This window comes from Puntigrus tetrazona, chromosome 12 (assembly GCF_018831695.1).
Source record: "Puntigrus tetrazona isolate hp1 chromosome 12, ASM1883169v1, whole genome shotgun sequence".
Taxonomy (NCBI): domain Eukaryota; kingdom Metazoa; phylum Chordata; class Actinopteri; order Cypriniformes; family Cyprinidae; genus Puntigrus; species Puntigrus tetrazona.
The window spans coordinates 7815535-7831023 of NC_056710.1; the positions used below are offsets into that span (position 1 = coordinate 7815535).

At 34.6% G+C, this 15489-nt stretch overlaps 2 protein-coding genes across 2 annotated transcripts; both read right to left on the bottom strand.

Moving 5' to 3' along the window:
• Positions 1–480: 480 nt before the first annotated feature.
• Positions 481–8769, bottom strand: ccz1 (CCZ1 homolog, vacuolar protein trafficking and biogenesis associated). The gene is made up of 17 exons (XM_043254481.1): positions 8647–8769; positions 7987–8062; positions 7783–7879; positions 7469–7566; positions 7296–7389; positions 7128–7208; positions 6835–6882; positions 6644–6727; positions 5634–5809; positions 4812–4893; positions 3852–3913; positions 3095–3206; positions 2648–2681; positions 2405–2522; positions 1651–1809; positions 1137–1264; positions 481–987 (listed from the first exon to the last, which is right to left on the bottom strand). The coding sequence occupies exons 2-17, from the start codon at positions 7998–8000 to the stop codon at positions 932–934; spliced, it is 1443 nt and encodes a 480-aa protein (XP_043110416.1). The 5' UTR covers positions 8001–8062; positions 8647–8769; the 3' UTR covers positions 481–931.
• A 2298-nt stretch (positions 8770–11067) lies between these two features.
• pvalb9 (parvalbumin 9) lies at positions 11068–13451 on the bottom strand. Its single transcript, XM_043254150.1, has 5 exons — positions 13295–13451; positions 12830–12897; positions 12596–12728; positions 11862–11971; positions 11068–11304 (listed from the first exon to the last, which is right to left on the bottom strand). The coding sequence occupies exons 2-5, from the start codon at positions 12888–12890 to the stop codon at positions 11279–11281; spliced, it is 330 nt and encodes a 109-aa protein (XP_043110085.1). The 5' UTR covers positions 12891–12897; positions 13295–13451; the 3' UTR covers positions 11068–11278.
• Positions 13452–15489: the final 2038 nt, after the last annotated feature.

Consider the following 15489-nt stretch of genomic DNA (forward strand, 5'->3'; position numbering starts at 1 on the left):
ACCCCAAACTTAAATAACTAAATCATATATGCTACACGCAGCACTGTCCGGTAATATATTGAATGATTGTGTTTAGAAAGGTAAGCCTCTGGCTGAGGATAAAAGTCAATGTGGATAACCCTGACCAGATGTCCAGCGGATATAATCATACTTAATGGCTTTTAACCGGTTTGTATGATGCAATTAGCATATTATTTTCCCCAGGCCATGTAAGGTTAATCATTTTCATTTTATAACATTCACATTAATGGTTGCACTTCTAAATTAAAAGTATGAAAATTAAACCAGTTTTTTTTTTTTTTTTTTTAACTCTTAAACGGCTATATAAAGGCTGGAATATACTAATTCAATATGCAAGGAAAATATGGATCAGATACATTTCACACAACTACATATTAAAACTGTAGCATAATAGTAAAGTTATTCAACATCATATCATTTTAAAAGTAAAGTGTAGTAGAACAAAAAAAACAACCTACATTTAATGAAAACTGAAATTTATTGTGAAATAATGTATGTTAAACCACGATACTGATGACACGACAGCATTTAAAATAAGAGAAAATATAGCTTGACAGATTTATATTATAAACGTCAACTTAATTGAGTCAGTACGTGATAAAAGAAATCTGAACAATGGGAATGAAACACAAAAGCGACTTTAGCTGATAGATACGTAAACATGATATGTACATACAAACAAATGAAAAGAGGTAATTACAGTAAAATTCTGATTTTATAATTAATTACAAGGAAGCAACCACATTTTTGTATAGATTAAATAAAAATCTAAAAAATTGCATGATGTGAAAAATCTTTTTTCTTTTTTTTTTTTTACAATGCAATTATTGCATTACACTGATGCTGTCAGTAAAACCTGAACAGTTGACAGTTTTAGTGTAGTGAAGTAGTCCATGCCCATCATCTCTCTTCAGTCCAAGAAAAAAATATTATTGAATTGTGTCGCGCACAGCCTTTTCACTTCCTCTGTAACACAAACAGATAGTTGAAGGGAGTTTAGGTCAACAAAAATTATTTTAATACACCAACTTTTAAGTTAACTAAACAACTGTAACCAAAAATTAAACAGTACACTTTCCACCATTATATCACCTATAATCTATACTTGTACATACCATTCACTTCAATGAGGTTGGCATTCTTCTGGTTCAAAATGACATAGAGTTCCCTCTGATCAGACTTCTTTCCAACAACCCAGTAATCGGTCATCGCTTTAACAATGATTTCCTCGTCCTCATCAACCCTGCAAAATATGCACAAAAACTAAGTCTCATTACAAACGCTGTGGCCTCATAAACATCTTAAGATGAAACCTTTTACATATGGATACAAATACAAAAAAACCCCACAGATATACAAAGGGAGAGAGGGAGAGAGAGAGAGAGAGAGAGAGAGAGAGAGAGAGAGAGAGAGAGAGAGAGAGAGAGAGAGAGAGAGAGAGAGAAAGGGCAGCTGTGCTTTTACCGTTATTGCTGTCTTTAGAGATTTTTGTACAGAAACCCCTTATAAAGGATATGGTTTAGACATACATACATATATACATATATATATATATACCACATTTAGTTACAAAATGTAAATCTAAAACGACTGAAAATACCTTTTCAGTTGATCAATAGCTTCGCTTACCGTGCAAAATCGCAGTTGATGTCTCCAAGGATTTTCATGAGGTCCGGATGGACAGAGGTGAGGGACACGCTGGCCGTCTTGCGCATATGAATGGTGCTTTTCTCAGCCAAATTCATGTGGTTAAAGTAGATGAACTTAAACTGAGGTTCCTTCTCTGGCCTGCAACAACAGTTTTAAGCGAATCTGTGAAGCTGAGGTATAGTTTTCCCTCCCAATGTAACATGCATGAAAGAATAAGAGCAGTTATGCGTCTTTAAAGTGTGATAAGTGGCATGTAAGTTGATATGAGGGATTGTACCACACAAAACAATACTGCACACCACATAGGGCTCGGGTAAGATAAGGACACACTGTTTAGATATGATTAATGAATAAGCTCCGGTAACTGCTACTCGAAGAGAGATGATACAGTGGACACTTGTATTCAGCATGTGGGTAAGTGAAAGCCTTGTCGATATTTCTGAATGGTTACCTGGGTCACAGGATGACCCAGTCATCTAAGATTGATACATTTACAAGCAGTGAAGCAGAACTAACTTAACGGCTGCAGTGATGGCTCAACATAAATATAAGCAGTTAAAAAGTGCTGTAAGTGATTTTTTATTTCCACAAATAAAATGTCCCCACTACCTGACAGATATCATTAGAATAGTTGAGTGTGGTTCAAGGGCTAATTTGGTGTGGCAAAAGAATCCTTGCAATGCCTTGACTCTTGATTTAATGATTTATTTAACGGCTCTGAAGTAATACTGACCCTGATATTCTTCGGTTAATGTTGTACTGCTCGCATATGTCTGAGGCCAACAGGGTGAGCTGGGGACCAACCAGGCTGTCTAGTTGTTCACAAAACTCTCGATTCAACTCCACTGCCGCTACATGCACAAACGGTAAGTAGGATTTTAAAGACAAGTTAACATTTGACTGATTTCTTGATAATATGATTACTATATCAACAGTTAACAAAACATTGTTAAAATGAATTAAAACAGACACTTACCATTTACCATGAAGCATACAGCTGCACTCATTGCCTGGATAAGCAATAATATTTATGTAAAATATGAAATGAGCAGATATGTTTTAATTCAATTACAAATATTATATGTCTAGAAACAAAATTATTAATCATAATTTAATACTTATTTTTCAACAGATTCTCACAGAAAACCCACAACTTTGGAGCCACTGTTATATTTAAGTATTACTTATGCGTTACATAATATAATATATAAATATATTTGATATGTAAACATAAATTCTTTCTTAAATATATACATGCATGTGTTTGTATTTATACATACATAATAAATATACACAGTATACACAAACAAAACCTTTTATTTTGGATGCATTTAAAAGCAATATTAACAATATACGTAATAAATAATTAAAAACATGAATGGCATTAAAATGCCAAGAATAACACTGAGTTTGACTCTCTCACCTTGTAAACAATCAAATGTAGCTCCTCGTAACTGTCCTCTGTGTTCACAAATATCCTGGGAAATCTGAATTTTGCATCTGGATCTTTAAGATTTGCCGGTCCTGTTAAAAATCTGTTAACATAATATAAGACGTTAGTGCAACTCTGGACTTTTCATGCATAATACAAATATCCTCAGACTTCTTAAGAAGGCACAATAATCAACATTCCACAAATATCTCTTTCAGATGATGTGATTATCTCCCAAGCCTTTAAATAAGCCCAAATGTCTCAGTCCTCAAAGCTTGCTACCAGCTACACTGTCCTGCTAACCTCCATGGGGTGGCCCAGGCCTCAAGAGTCACAGCCGACCCTCTGAAGAGTATGCTCCCATTACCCACATTACACACTGAACACATATCAACAAAGAAGCTCCGTCAATTATTCATCAGACTCTCCTTGATTGATCTCACGAGAATAATCTATAAATCTTACTGTAATCGGTCAAACGTAACCCCTTTGTAAAATCATTCACTCGTCGAACAACCAGACGGGTTACTGGGAAGACTGCTGGGTTTATTGTTTTCTCTTTGCCACTAAAGCAATTAAATTACCCTTGTGAAATCTGATATTTGGCAGCGTCGCTTGATCAGTGTTGTCTTAGCGCTGCGCTTGGCTGCTTGTGTCCCCGAAGCACTGAGCCCAAGCAGACCGGCAGAAGGCCAACAGCCTGCTGTTTCAGCCCTGAGTTCTAAGCAGGAAATATTTGGATACTTGCCTTCCGTAGTGCAACAGATTCCCAGCCACCTCTGGCCTGAGCGGAGAGTCTCTTCCTGCAAGCTGCCGAATGTTTGCACACACAAACACACAAACACAGATCATTCATAAACACAGCTGTAGATGGCACATGACTTAGGGGCACATTCCAAAAACCACACACTGAATTGTTACGGCATGACATCAATTACACTGCGTCTCCACTCAAAATGATTGTATCCCACTATATATTTCACTGGACAAAATACCCACACTATCTTACAATAGCAAAATCAAGTTACTGTATGTATAAATACAGTTACACACAAAAGATTGTATTAGTAGGACAGACGTAATAAACATTAGAAGCTGGCTTTGTTATACCAGGCACTTCATTCAAATAAATTCGTAGTTTCAAAATTTAGAATATATAAAAAAAAAAAAAAAAACAGAATAAGCAAATTATTGTCAACACTGATAAGTCAGCATACTGGAATTGCTTCGGAATCATGTGATCGCAGGAATACAATATCTTAAAATGTGTAAATAGGAAACTTTATAAATAAAATGTAATTTAAATTTGTATATATTTGTACACATTAAAACATCTATATATGCAAACATATCTTTTATTGTTTATTTTATTAAATAAGTACAGGCTTGGCGTGCCTAAGACGTGCCATTTTTACAAATTTAACTAACTGTAAACTGTGAAAAAAATAAATAGCCATTAATTGACACACGTGATGTCTAAGAATAAAAAAGTAACAAAGACAAATAGGAAATTAAAATGTTTTTTTTTTAAATTATTATATTAATTTTTTTATGGGGCCGATTTGACTTGAATTGAATGGCACCCCTAGTGTCTACTTTATAAAGAGCGTTAGACTGGAAGAAACTATTCAAATGATTCAAATGGCTAGTTGTATTATATCTAGGGTTTTTGTCATGACAATGTACTAATGCTCAGTCAGTGTCTCACCTCTGGTTCAGTGTGCCGCGGGAACAGTGAGGTCGTCAGGTATTTGTACAGGATTCGCATGTCATCCTGCTCTAGACCACTCCTACAAAATACAGAGCATAAGACTAATACAAACTCGCTCATTCGAGCACAAGAAAGTGTTTCAATAATAATGTTAACTGTTTAAATTGTCCCGTGTCTTTGCAGCTGGTAATATGTTAGTAATGCAGCACTTTAATCTAAACAAATAATCAGACAAACTACATTTAACAGGCATAAACAAAGGCACTTCTTTGAAAGCAATTTTTTAAAACAAGTCATGTTGTGAATTCAACAAAGAGGATTAAAAGTCATATTTAAAGTCTATCTGGATCCCTGTGCCAGACAGTTTGTGATTAAGAAGCTTTGGCTGTGCCGCTTTATTGAGTCCCTGCAGTCTCATCTCTCAGACTTCATGTCCTCTACGGCAATCAGTTATTTAAGGTGAACCCTCATTCATATCATTTATATTTTGTGAATTCAACACAAAATATCATTTAAAGTTAAAGCTATAAGCAACATAACGCATTTGAGAATTCTTGTATCTAAATACACAATCATTTATTATTTTTAGCATAAATTAATTGCTCTTTTTGTCCTTCTTTGAGCTTTGACAGCCCTCATTAAAATTCACATTAATTGCATGTAAAAGAGCAGTGTGAACATTCTGTGAAATAGTTTCTTTCCCTGTCCACGTATAAAATAAAGTCTTAAAGGTTTTTAATGCCGTGAGGGTAAGAATTGTTCAATTTTGGGTGAAATATCCGTTAAACATTTCAGAGGGGTGTATAGATCGACATTCACCAGATCAGCTGGTCGTTGTAGAGGAAGGCGGTGTATTTGACAAGACTCAGGCTCTCTTCTACTCTATTGACAAAAGACTGGATCTTCAGGTAGGTCATCTTGTCAAGAGGGAAAAAGCTGATTCCCCCGAAGACGTCCAGCAGATCACAGGACTGGAGATGAAGTGTCTGCAGGTACTAAGGCAAAGCATACAACAAAAACGTATGTTTAAAAGATACATTACAGTTAAGATTTAATCTTCTCAATTACCAGATTGATAATAGCAAAAAATAAATAAATAGTACAGTATAAATAAGTGCAGACTAATATAAGGGCTGACATTTCGCTTATCAAAAAAAAAAAAAAAAAAAAAAAAAAAACTGTACAACAACGCTATGCCCTCAAACTTGGATGAAATTACCAAAGCGTCCCTGATAAGGCTGACGTAATGTAATCTGACAACTTGACGTGCTGAGATGCAGCCCTGGTGTGACTTTGCTCAGCAGTCAGTGACATTTAACCTAAGGCACAAATTGCACTTTCACTGAGAGCTTCAGGGCGCAGCTCAGGTTAGGGAGGGGGTGACGTGAAGGGTTTCCCTTGACCCAAGCTGAATTATTGAGACAGAAATCTGAACCGAAGAAGCAGTAAGATAAACACAGACAAATAAGATTTCATGCCTCCTTTTCATATATGTCTCACATTGACCATTTATGAAAATAGAAATAAAGAACACCGCCACATATCCCTACAGTTATGAACTGTGAAATAACTTTGCAATTTATCTCTTTTCTTAACAGTGGGACTTTAAATCAAGCGGTAAGATTATGAGTGACATCTTAAAAAGTCATGCAAGAAGCATTTACAGCAGGGCAACAGTATGAAGAAAAAAAAAAGACAATATTCAAAGCCTAAAACTAATTATTTCTTCTAAACCATGCATATGCATGTAGCAAACAGACCAAAGGTATACACTGTCTACCTTTTATCTGATTAAGGGATTGAGTTCTCTTAATTAATACTTTATTTACCCTGTAAAAGAACTTTTCAAGCTTTTGGGTAAGCAGTTCCACTCCACCAGCCTCAAATGCCCTGCTGAATGTGCCGTTGAAGAGCTAAAGATCAAGGACGACAAAAAGATCAGCATCAGCTGTTAGTAACAAAAATAATGAATTATTAAAAATTAGAAGTGAGAAAATAGATCAATATAAACAGTATTTACCTTATACATGCTGTAGCACTGTTGTAATACAGACCCATAAACTGAGTCCTAGAGTACAAAGAGAGAAAGACCTCCTCAAACAACCAATCAAAAGTTTGGCTTGGTAAGACTATTTTAAATGATTCTGAAATAATTCACTCATATTCTGCATTTATTTAAATAATAACATAGTAAATATATATATATAAAGCTTAAACAAAATGAACAAAAATGTATTAAAAAATATTTGTGTGTAAAATATTTTAAAAAGCCTTAATTAAATATTTTCATCTATCGTTCCACACATTACTTACAATAATCTCTTCCTCTTGGTATTCTACAGTGGGTGGTTTGCCATCTTTGTTGGGTTTTTCAACCATTGGATTCCGTACAACCTTAAGAGATGAATTAAAAGGTGCTTAATACATACTTTAGCATCAGGCTAGTTTAATGCTAAAGAAAGTTTGTTTGCAAAGACGTACCATGACTATCCAGTAGTTCTCCTCCGGCTCATGGAAAAACTGTCGGTTCTTCTGAGTGTGGAGAGATTTGGCTGGTTTTGTTGGACAGAAGGTTCTGTAAACGAGAAAACCTCTCTATTATGCCTGCTTGTTTTTTTTACCACTTTTTATTCCATCGTAAGTAAATTGCAAACCTGGTGAACTGAACGATGGCCTCACAGAGTCCAACATTACGAATCTTTTCATTCTTCTCAATTTCAATGGGATGGTAAAACAAGATTTTCTTTTCCTCCTACAAAAGTACAATAACAGTTCTATAAGCATACAATTAACATACAGTAAACGAAACGTGACTCCCGCTTGTTCACATTTGTTCACCTTTGAGATTATTACCATCCCTAGACAAATTCTGTAGACATTTAATATGTTTGCTGTGGAGATTTCTATTTATTTACTTACTAAACAATTACATGAATTATTAAAATTAATTTAAATAAAGAGGATTTACCTCGCCCTCACGTGGTCCAAACTTGGGGTTATAGATGAAAAAACTGAGCAAAGATGGCGTGTACTGTTTCTCTTGCATTCCAGATGCCATTCTTGGGCTTATGAGATGATGATATAAAATGGGAATAAAAAGCAGATAATTAACATACAACGTCTGATTTAAAAATTATTTAGACGCCAGGTATTTGATTAAAAAAAAAAAAACCTGATCATCAGCATTAGTGTGGTCTGTGTCTACGGTTCCCTCTTTTTTCATTGAGTTTGGTGTGCATGCCTTTTATCTGTACACAAAATAATTTTTATTGGCATTGTTGTCAAAGCACACAGTAAAAACATTTCCAAGAATAAACAGAAGCGTTGGATAATGAAGGTATACTTACTAAATCACTTAACTAATTTTAGATTACATGCACAAACTGTAAAAGCTACTATGTAAAGAATGTTCATGACAACACTTTATTTACTTCTACATTACGGACACCAGATAAATTTAATGTATTTGTTAAAAAGTATGTAATTTTAGGTTTAGGTTACGGTTATGAAAAAACGAATAAACTATACTCAACTGCCTTCTTTTCTCATTTTTAAATAAACTGTTGATGGAAAGCAGTTGATTCTTACACTAGTTAACAAAACAAACATAATTATGTGCACGACCTATATATCTATAAACGTCAATTTGAACTAAGAAAAATAAACGAAAAGGGAAGCAAAAGCACTTTCCATGAAAACAGCGACGGTGGTCAGACAAATTAGCCTATTACTTGCAAGCTAGCTGGTTAGCTACAGCATTAATCTGACTGGTTCATGCCGCTTCGCAAAAGCGACAACTATTACAAAAAGTGTTAAACCAATTGGTGCTTACCTGTTACAGCATGACAACAGAAACAAAGTGGTTGATTTGTTATCTCATGGGGAAAAACAGAGCTGAGATCAATGGAAAAGATGTACTTCCTGCTCTTGACAGTCGCCCGTGTGTTACAGTTGGATCCGATCGGGTAAATTTCAACCACAGTTCCGTTTCACTATTAGTCCTGCCATACTGTATTTACCCCATAATTCAGAACGTATAACGTAGAAAGGAATTAAAAATGAATATTTTTTTACAATTATGTAGGTTCACATGAAATTATATTATATATATTAAATATATTAATAAATATACATTTATAAATAATCTGTGCATTATGTCATTATTACTTTAATATGTCTGTTCCGTTTTTACAGGTTTTGCAGTGGGTCTTAAGTAAAAAAAAATAAGTGGGTCTTAAGCAAAAAAATAAATAAATAAATAAAACAAAAAAGAGAAAAACATAAACATAGCCTATTACATTTAGTTGTGAATTCAGGTAAATGTTTGCAACTGAGATAATTGGGTTAAATACATGTAAAATATTAAATGTAATTGTCTGGAAATTAGGAAAATATATATTTATAATATTTCTGTCTGCAAAAATTCTGTCAGCTAGGTCATTAACTGAACAGCCAAAAATGGTTTACCACATTGCCATGTCAGCATCATATGATGTTTTTCTGTGGACGGTAATTTTGAACACATTATTGTAATTACCCTTTTCATTTAATATTTTGTCTACAATATTTTCTCTGTCACAATGTATATTTATAAACTGTATTTGTGTGATTTCACTTGAAACTTAAATTTGAGATTAACCTGGTAATAACATGATTGGTCAGACAAGGTGATTAAAATTAAAAGTCTAAATGTTGAAACTGTGAACTAAAATATTTATTTATTTGTTATTATAGCCCTTTTCATGGCCCTAACGTATTGAATAATTCCACTGAAGATAATAAATTGGTTACGAATTGCCATAGTTAATCATAATTTGTAATTGACCTTTCTTTGTATCCATTCTTTCCTTTTTAATAACAAATTGGTCTTGCAACATTTTACATAAACTGAAACGAACAGTCATTTCATTAAGCTTTCTTACATTGTCTTTTTTTTTTTTTTTTTTTTACTTTGTTATATCACATTTTTGCACTTTGTTGTTGATGTGAAATGTCCACTCAACTGCAGAATGAGATGCAATACCTCATCAAAAACTGTACACGTTGGATCCGTTTAGTAACACATCAGCCCAGTGGTTACAGATATCGCCTTGTAAATCGAAAGTTGCTATTGAAAGCATTGAAAACATTGTTATATTTAAACACATGACCTCTGGCTAAGTAATATAGAGGATAAGCTTTGTAGTATAATTGCTGTATAATGCTGTAATGCTCCCCCATTAGTTATTTGTTAAATCTAACATATTGGGCCATGCATGCACACTGGGATTATCTCAGTGGAGCTGATGCCATTAGGGCACATGGTTGCCTGGCTCATTTTGGTCTCTGGCTTCAGTGCAGAAAGGGGATAATCAGAAGCCAGGATTGATGCAGCATTTTCAATTCCATTGTTCTAATGGGCTAAGCGGTAACCTGAGCGGGATATCCTTGCCATTCAGTATTGAGAGGCCCTCTTCACTGAAACTTATACCTGCTCTCAGTGTCTGTACCTTTTGTGCCTACTTAGTCCGCTTTACATTTGAACTCCCGTGTTTTACGGCTTTGGTTACACCTAGGATTTAAAGGTTTATATTTTGCAGTGAACTATGGTGTAGCTATATACTGATTAGAAATTCTTTTTAGAAAACGCATTGCTTGAAAACATTAACAAAGGGCTAAATGAAACAGCTTGACTACATGCTGTTAGATCCACGCATTTGCAAAGCATTATATATGCAATTTAGAATTTTTGTTTATGAAAGTCGTGTTCTCGTATGCTGCATTTATTCTTTTTTTTCTGTGTTATTGCACTTTAAAGGTTCGCTATATTGGTCACTGTAACAATGTCTAGTTCTGTTTTGAACTAGAACATTCTTAGTATACTGTATTTACTTCTAACGACAATCAATCATATAATTATAAGGTTGGCAGTTGTTGAAATGTGTAAACAGACACAACTTTCTTTCTGAGATGCTATCGAGAATGACTTTACTTGGCTGTTTGTCCCCATTTTGTGCTTCAATTTTATTAGGAACGATTGATTATCAGAGTTTTTTTTATATAAATTATAAAGGCATTTTCTTTGTTTTGTGCTTATGTGTAGTGCACAGATTAATAAATCTCAAAGCTAAGCATCAAACCGTGGAAACAGTGTCAGTAGAAACAGATCAAAGTTCATGCACAGTCACACGTTGGTGGTTTTCTTGCATAGCAGAATTTCATAATTCTGTGTGCATGAACCTAAAGCATATTTAAAACACAGTAAACCAGATGCGTGAGTTTAGTGACTTTATTTTATTTTCCCTGAACAGTTTTGCCATTGGTCATTTGGGGTGAATGTGGGACAACAAAACAGACACATATATTCAAAAGTCAAGTACATTTACTTTATCTGCTGATTCTTCTTTTTTGAAAAGAAATCAGGTGTACAAAGTCAAATGAAAGCCGACGCTGCAGTGTTTATAGCCGAGGGCTCAAAGAGTCTTTCAGGATAACACCATGGTCTGAAACTCTGTAGGTAAAGAGGAACATCAGAATTAAAATATAATACAACAATTCAGACAAATAAACTGATTTAACAGGCTTAGTCCAAAATAAACCTTTTCTGTATAATTTATTCATTTAAGTGTTTGGATATGCGCTAAAGAGGTCATTTGAACAAATTAAAGGACACTGCAGTAATGCAGTAATTTGCACGCTGCTTTTAGACTTTGTATTTTCCTAGTGCATGTGCATGACCGCTACTCGGGATTGAAATAATAATTTGAGGTGACCCTGATCTTTGATCCTCTTACGCAATGCAGTGATAGTTTTTTTTTTTTTTTTTTTTCCACTAGAATTTCCATGAGCTAAGACAGCTATTAAATCTTAGCACATCTCTGAATAATGATCAGAGAAATTACATAACAGACAAGCAAAGGACGTTAAAGTGACAGATTTAACAAGGTAAAAACGCAAAATACTGTTGCCAAAAAAAAAATCTGAACGCTGTAGCCTATATAAAAAAATGCACAAAACACAGTAAATAAGACAAGAAAAAACAGGCACAATCTTAAGAGAAATCATTACCATCTACTCCAATCCGGCCGTCGCTATCATCATCTGCAGCTGTAAGGAGGCTCTTAATCTCCTTTTCTGTCAGGGTTCGTGCCCCCGGGAAAAATCGCTGGAGAAAGAACCTGATGCACACAAATCCATTGATGAGAAGATTGAAGAGCTGCACTGAACTCTCCAACTTCAAACAGCATTTTTAACCCGTTTTTATTTTCTTTTTAGAGATTTCACATACATCTCAGTCAAATGATCAGATATGATCTCTTTCACCTGTCCTGGCTAAAATGTAAGCTAAAAATGAAATCCTTGAAAGGACTGTTGTGAATGTCATCTCTCCAGCCCGGGGTTCTAGTCATTACATAATCCAGATAAATCACATACAGCAGGGACAGAAAAAAACATAATGACAGCATCTCCATGGATTACATTTGAAAAGGACTTAGTTTAAATGGAACTGCGGTATTATCAGGTAAGACACGGACCTCTAATGTAAAGCTTAAACGTAAGTAATTCTGTTTATGCACCAGATTTCATGTATGTCTATTACGGGCATGGTGTTTTTAGCATTAGAAAATGCTTTCTCTGATCACACTGAACAACAAAGCAACGTACCGCAGCCATAAAAGCTTAAGGAACTGTGCCTGGAGTAACATGAAATCACAATAACAGTCTTTTTCTGGGTTTTGGAGCATTGGCAAACATTGAAATCGCATTACATCATACATTCAATACCAGCCAAAATAACATACTTGAGCTCAGCCTCCTCAATAAATCCGCTGTTATCCTCATCTATGATGCGGAAGACATCCTTCACCTCTTGGGGACTTTTCTGGCTCAGGCCACAAAGTTGGAAGAACTTTTTATAACAAAAGGAATCTGGAGCTGTTTAGGAGAATTATTGTCATTTTTTTCGTCTCAACACAAAACAATTATAATTTGTCTCCACATTATCATTTATTAATATTACCATTTGCATTACATACCTTGGCAGTCTTTGACAGCATTTTCAATGGCCTCAGCTGAGAGGATGGAAGTAAGTGACATATTCAAACTGTCGAAGAAAAAAGCATTATTTTTTTACATATTTATTTTGTTACCTACTTTATAATACAATACTTAAATTATCCTAATTATATATTTGAACACATTGCTGATACAAATGAATGTATTCGAAATTCACAGAATTCAAAAAAATGCGCAGGTATTTAAACCAAAAGCATCAAAACGAAACAAACATTAAAGCCAATACACTATCTACACTACCGCGCACTTGCTAAGATTTACACTGTTTACTCTACTTTACGTTATGTCACTCTTCTATCGCTGAAAACGCACATTTTAAACTTTAAACGAATTTAGAATTTAGCAATCTAAAACACATGTAAGACAGCCGGGACCTATAAAGTTTAGCAAATGCTATTGATGGTAAGCGGAGAGCAGCATCTGACCTGTGAAGATTTGTCCTCGCGCTGATCCAGAGGAGAGGTAAGGCTGTGTGATAGCGCCTCTCATCCACTGACAACTTATATATATGTACATGCTAATGGGACGGACAATGAGAGATGCTTGGGTTACCTGTGCGTGTATCAAATTCGTGTTGCAAGGCTCGACTTGAATTTCTTGCCTAACTAATTATCCTTTACTATTTAAATGAGTCTCGGACTGAATGCGCGCACACGCACACACATAAACGCGCGCGCGGTACCTGTGTGTGTGTGTGTGTGTGTGTGTGTGTGTGTGTGTGTGTGTGTGTGTGTGTGTGTGTTTGTCGGTTACAAGGGTGCTGATTTGTGGATAGATAGATAGATATATACATAGATAGATATACATATGCTGGTGTTTTATATTTATATTGGACCTAATATGAAGAAATGTGTGAACAATGACAAACCAAATGTTTACAATTTTGCTTAGCATTATACAATTTTGTATCACAAATGACATTATAAACAAACAAACAAATAATTCATTTTCTGTTATGTGTCGGCTATTCGCCTTTTACCGCTTTTAACATGACAGCACTGCTAAGTAGGTTAAAGGGGAGATTTCATTTTGTACAAAAAACAAACTGATAATTAAAAACTGCATATTTTTAATAATGAACTGCATTACACTAAAATGTCAACTAAATGTTACTTTATTTAAAGAGATAGCTATGTGTCACAATATTTGTTATAGTTTTCACAACGCTATTTATTAAATAATTTGTGTGCGTGTGTGTGATAGAACATTTAATATCTCAGTGATAAAATCATGTTATAAAAATGAAAAAGTTGCCACTTTGTTTACACATGTATTGCTTATGTATTTCTTTTGAACTGTTTGACCCCTATTGTGTGAATCACCTTTGATCTGTTTCACAAGATTTAGTTAACATCATCATGTATTTTGTGGCCCATAGCGGGTTAATTAATAACAATACAGTAAGATACAGTATTTGATGCTGATATACAGGTTTTGCTGTTTTACAATCATACCTGCTTACTCAGATTCTTACTGTATTATTGACCGTATGCTTTATACGTGGTCAGCTTTACATTTAATGAGATTCGCTTTGTTTTAGTTTTAAATAAGTAGTCCAATTCACTTTAGGAAGACACTGAGACTAATCATCTACTCACGCAACTCGACTCTTTTCTCTTACTTTGTCACTAATCTGACCGACATCCGGCAGAGTAAAGATTGACCTTACAGACAGAGGGAAATCAGTCAGAAAGTAAATAATGTATGCATAGCAAAGATAATCGACTACTTGTAAAATGGTTTAAACGCTCAAACAGTAAAACTGTATCCAAATCCACCACTTAAGGTGCTTTAAAAAGGCGTTTTCCTTTTTGATAAATAAGCAGTAATGTAGTAATCTACTGGAAACCGATGAAGAAGTGGCACTGCCGAGTGCCTTTGGCCTGTCATGGAAAGGGGACGACAAGACATTGGAGCCACCTAGCCAACAAACCAATACACTCTAATGTCACTGAACTGACTGGTAGTGTTACTGTATAGTGATCTATCCATTTACATTCTCTAATTTGTTAGTACAGTACAGCCGACATGTCTCCTGATGTCGTCCGCTGAGTCTGCAGTTGATGTTAATGACAAATTAGAAATTAAACAAGTGACAAATGTTTCAGAAATCCAAAATAAACAGCGCTCTTTCAGATGAGAACACGTTCTCGTTTACATCAGTAACATATGCAAAGAAAAAAAAAGGTTTTATTTGAGAGGCTGGTGGCAAATAATCTGTGGCACCAGACACCACCTAGTGGCGGCTAGATTGTACTTCAAGAAACCTAATGGCCGCTCACATTGTTTTTTGTAATTTCTGTAATAAATAAACCAGTAAACATTAATGTAACACAATATAATATAAATCATTATGTAAATAACTTATTATTACATTATTATTATCTGTGTTTTGTGTTTGCTTTATTTGGACTTTAAGTTTTCACTGTTTAAAGGTAATTTTCCATTGTGCCCATTAGTTACTATGTTAGCCTAGTTTTTTACTTTATTAGTTTGTTTTTGTGTAGCTCTGTGTTTTCTTCAGTTGATTGTTAGTTCTCATTATTATTTTTGCTATTTTGATTTCTTTCGTCAAATAAACATTAGACCCTCCACCTCATCTTTATTGCAATCAATTGTT